Source organism: Penaeus vannamei, chromosome 31, assembly GCF_042767895.1.
Source record: "Penaeus vannamei isolate JL-2024 chromosome 31, ASM4276789v1, whole genome shotgun sequence".
Taxonomy (NCBI): domain Eukaryota; kingdom Metazoa; phylum Arthropoda; class Malacostraca; order Decapoda; family Penaeidae; genus Penaeus; species Penaeus vannamei.
In genome coordinates this window covers 1,816,569-1,821,568 of record NC_091579.1, presented here as the reverse complement: position 1 = coordinate 1,821,568, position 5,000 = coordinate 1,816,569, and the positions used below count along the sequence as shown (strand labels likewise).

Genomic DNA, 5,000 nt, shown 5'->3' with positions numbered 1-5,000 from the left:
CTACTTATTTCGTGACGAGTCTTCAGGATAAATTACCGTGGCCTTGTAACCTGGTGGTCAACAGTGCGTCCGGTCCCGTGAAACGAAAAGGAAACAGTGACCAGTATTATCTGAATGGCCAATTACATAGACAGTAGACTTGGATGTCCTCGCCATTCTGATATCCTGACAACTCTTTCCCGTGCGCTTCACGAATTTGGAATGGCTAGATACATAGGCAGTGTCAAATCATATATTTGGGCAGTATGTTCTGCTGCTTGTATACTGGGCCATTCTAATAATACTGACAAGTCGCCTATGCGTTTAACGAAATTGGATACAGCGTTGATACTGGTTGTCGTAGTACAATAATTTAACCATCAAACCAGCGTGATTTGACAGCTGAAAATGACAAAACAAAATAGTAAACAAATACAACTGTAAGAGAAAGAAAAACATGTAGAAGAAATGGAACGTGAAAATCCTATACATTCTTATTGTAAGTTATTTTCATTCTTAAAATACTAAATAGATATTTCTCTCTTATTATCGATCTGTACTTAAGTCTATTCTGTCAAAAATTACTTCAGTAATATCGCAATCATAATCTGACTTGAAAAAAAAAACAATTTACCATCACTATCAACCATTCAGCATTATCTGTTCACTTGAAAATTCGTATCAGGAATATGCAAGTCCAAATAAATAAGAAAATCATATTAAAAAACAACACTTCCTCTCACACTCTCAGAAAGAACACCGTAAAATCTAAAAAAATGAGAATGCGGGACATACTTAAGATTGAAGTTAAGGCGAAAGACAATATTTCTGCATCTACTGAGACCACAGACCAACTTGAGCGCAATTGTCGTCTATTTTAGACGCTTTTTAGCTTGAATGTGTGTGTGTACTTATTGTTTGTACTTATGTCTTTATTTGTTTATTTGTTTGAAGGTGTATGTGTTTGTTTTAATGAGATTGTGTGTGTTTGCTTGTTGAATATGTTTGTTTGAGTATCCGTATATGTATGTGCTTTTGTTAACGAGTGTGTCTGTTTATGTGTATATGTGTTGCGTATACACATCTACATGTGTGGACATGACCTACTATCCTTATGTATCTGCATCACTTACAGATATATTAATTTCAGCTTATCATTATTCCTCTCCTTAAGCTTAAAAATTCACATGTACTTCAAGAATCACTTCGGACAGACAGAAGGCCAGACGAGCCCAACCCCCCCCCCCCCCCCCATAGCGTCAAGCCACAACATTCACATCCACAAAGAGACCTATTATCCTATTTATTTTCACAGCATATGACATTTCTCGCGTCCCAGCGCCAAAGGCCTATTTTGACCTCCTCCTCAGACATCCCTCCCGACCCTTTCGTCCTCAAAGTCTTCACATCTTCACCTTTCTTTGACCCCCTTTCATCCTCAAAGTCTCCACATCTTCACCTTTCTTTGACCCCCTTTCATCCTCAAAGTCTTCACATCTTCACCTTTCTTTGACCCCCTTTCATCCTCAAAGTCGTCACGGTACCTTTCTTTGACCCCCCAAAAAAGGTCATCATCATCCTCTCTCGTCCAGAACAAACATGCACAGAGATTAGCGTACGATACAAGCACAAGATTTCCCCACAAAGTAGAGTGAGATCACCAGCAAGGTCACTTTGACATTGGTTCTTCGGTTCGCTAATTTCTGCGCTGACAAATCATTCTACTCTGCTTGGAGTTCTCTTCTCTATGAGTGACTAGTGTTAACATCTATGACTACACGACATAGACCAATCAATGCAGTTGTTTTATTTACAGGCTTTATTTGTGAACTGTCTATGCATTTCGGAGAAAATAATAGGCTTATGATTCATTACCATGCGACAAGTCCTGTTTCATATGCACATTATCATCCATTTATACATTCTACTTTGTAAGATTACATTGATTTATTTGCTAAAAATAGTAATCTAAGGGCTAAATACTTATATAACAATATTATATTCAATTGCATTTCTTTTAAAATAGATTCATACATTTTGTGATACAGAGGCTTAAAAATAAGTACAAAAAAATATACTAAAGCTTTATCTCCAGTAACAAACTACATGACACACATAAATGCAAACACAGACATTGTGAAAAGTATAAATTTCTACACTTCTGAGGCCGCTGTGCTGTCGACCCTCAAAACCCCCTCCTTTGGCTGAGAATTTACCAGCTGTTTTCGCTTTGAGATCAGGAAGGAGAAAGGCGCTCGTACTGATTCTCCTCCGGGCTGTTTTCTTCTTTGGCTTCGTCAGCGATGTTGGGCAGGCTTCTGCTCCTGAGGCGGCACTCCTTCACATACAGCGCGCAGGGGAGGGAGAGGTCAAGGCTTGAGACGACGGAGCGGGTCAGGCAGGAGAGGCGCCGGTCGAGGACGAGTGACGAGGATACGTCCGAGTCCTTCGTGGACTCGAACGTGATGGAGAAGGACGTCGAGAGCGGGAAGAAGCCCTCGAACTCCTGCGAGGGGAGAGAAATGTTGGGGAAGGTCCTCGAGGGATGCAGCTCCCTCGGCTGCGTCAGCGAGGCGCGGTGGCTGTGGACGAGGACAGACGAAGGCAGAGACGCGTTGGAGAGCCCCGACTTCAGGAGAGGCTTGGCTGACTGGGAGCGCTTCTTTTTATGCCGGAAGCTTTTGGCTTTCGAGAACCCCTTGGTCGAGGGCGCCATGATCAGGCCGATATGTTGCTCTCCGCCCACGTGACCGTCCACTTCCCTTGGTGAGAATCGAAAACCATTGGGAGGTCTGCGGGGATACTTGGTCAAGGCCATCTTGTCCTCCGACGCGACGAAGCGACTGCCTTCGAAGGGCAACCCGGGCACCTTTCCGCCGGGGAACTCGACGAGAACCGTGGTCTGCTGGCGCCTCCTGTCGCAGCTCCCGTTGCTCCGCCTCGCGCTCACCTCGGACTCGTGCGACAGGGTGAACGAGCGGGGCATCTTGCGGAAGCTGCTGGCCGAGAAGCTGCGTTTCGGGTACGGCTCGGCGGCGAGGCTCGTGCTGCCCGGCGAGAGGGTCGAGTGCAGGCTCAGGGTGGCGGCGTCGGTGGACTGGACGGCCGGGTGGCTGGAGAAGGACGTCTGGCGGTGAAGGAGAGGGCCCAGGGAGCTGCTGCACGACTGGTCCGTCAAGTCCCAGAGCTGCGAGAGGCAAAAGGAAAAGAGTTATCGTTCTGCCGAGAGACGCTTCGGTGAGCAGGGTCGGATTCGGACATTTTGGAAAGGGGGGGACGGGGGGGGGGGGCATCACCATGCCGAACATATTCATATATTCCTCGTTCTAGCTTCTGCCAAGCGCTCAGGTAGCCGCAGACTTATTCCTTGTGCGGATACTAGGGGGAAAAAAAGAAAGAAAAAAAAATACATCTCTGAAAAAATACACCACTCTGGATATAATAGGGGGATGGGCATACGTCCCCCCCCCCACGCCCCCTCCCCCTAAATCCGACCCTGGTGAATACAGTCATACGAACACAGCTATTCGTTGGAAATTGAGATTCAACGCACACGTACACGCACTCCCCCTCCCCCTCCCCCCACCGCCCTCCCCCCCCATCATCCAGACACGTGTAGTCACTCTACGTATAATCAGTCCAAACACTCGAATAAATGGCTCACAATGCAAGCTTCAAGAAACGATGTAATATTAAAAGGGTTTACACTACACGCTCCGGTAGCCAATTAAAGCTAGTATTAGCAGCTCGCCGGTTCCAGATGACACTGATAATTATAACTCAGCAGGTGGCATCCCCCTAACAGTAGCATGACAGGGAAAAATCAATACCTTATTCCAAAATTTAAAAAACGCTTCACGGGAGGTAATATTATTATTACTATTTATAGCTTTCGAGTGATATAAGAATCACTGTTTCCTGATTAAAAGTAATAGTGATGATGATGAGAAGTAATGGTGATGATGATAAAGACAATATAATGACAATAAGACATTAGTACATTCCTTATATTACTAATACCATTGATAATGCTAGTAACAATAATAACAGTATCTGCGATGGTGATTTTATCCTTAATATTCAGTATCATAATCTCCCCAATCTCCCTCCCTCCATCTGTCTCTCTTTCTCTCTCTCTCTCTCTCTCTCTCTCTCTCTCTCTCTCTCTCTCTCTCTCTCTCTCTCTCTCTCTCTCTCTCTCTCTCTCTCTCTTTCTCTTTCCCCCACCCCCTCTCTCTCTCTCTCTCACTCTCACACACTCACTCTATCTGTCACACACACTCTCTCACTCCCCCACCCAGCTCTCTCTCTCTCTTTCTCTCTCTCTCTCTCTTTATCACACACACACTCTCACATACATACTCTGTCTCTCACTCCCACACACACCCTCGCTCCCTCTCCCCCCTACCCACCTGAGGATCCGGCAGCTCTCTCTCTTCCTTTATCTCACTGAACGTGCTGCCAGTCAGACCCACAGTAATGCCGTTCCTTGTAACACCAAAGAAGTCCGGTTGACGTCTCAGGAGCCTCTTGTTTAATTCGTTCTAAGGATGAAAAGAAAGCACGGATCGGATTAATTCTCAGGCTGGTCGAAAGATCCTCAAGAAAATGTTTCATTACTCGTTTATTGGCTCAGAGGAATGTACAGGAGGAACACGTTTTAGTTTTGGAGAAAGGACATGCAAAATCCTCCACGTTTTGAGGCGGGGTTTCTGCCCACGGTTTCTGCCGAGGTGGTCGGTTTTAGTCTAAATTTTTGGAAAAAATTTGGTTTAGTATATGTTATTAAAAAAAAGCAGTGGGACGCTTTATAAAGGTCGCAAAAACACGTTCAAAGCGGTGCATTGGCGTGTAGGAAAGGATTGCAAGAAAAAAGGAGAGGATGGAAGGAGGTTGGGCACAGGAGATCGTTAGAGGCATGGCGAGGGGAGACAAGAGAAAGAGAGAGGGGAAAGCAAGAAGAAGAAGAAGAAATAACAATGTTATTTGTTAGTAGGAAAAAAAAGAGAAGTTAAGTGTGT

General features: G+C 45.1%; 1 protein-coding gene across 2 annotated transcripts in view; it reads right to left on the bottom strand.

The window, feature by feature from the left end:
* Window positions 1–2,049: 2,049 nt before the first annotated feature.
* LOC113801864 (uncharacterized) overlaps window positions 2,050–5,000 on the bottom strand; it is a 235,371-nt gene continuing 232,420 nt past the window's right edge. For both annotated transcript variants that reach the window (XM_070143577.1, XM_070143578.1), the window contains 2 exons: window positions 4,392–4,523; window positions 2,050–3,166 (listed from right to left, as the gene is read on the bottom strand). In XM_070143577.1, coding sequence (XP_069999678.1) covers window positions 2,216–3,166; window positions 4,392–4,523 — 1,083 coding nt within the window. In that variant the 3' untranslated portion in view covers window positions 2,050–2,215. The remainder of the gene's footprint in view (window positions 3,167–4,391; window positions 4,524–5,000) is intronic.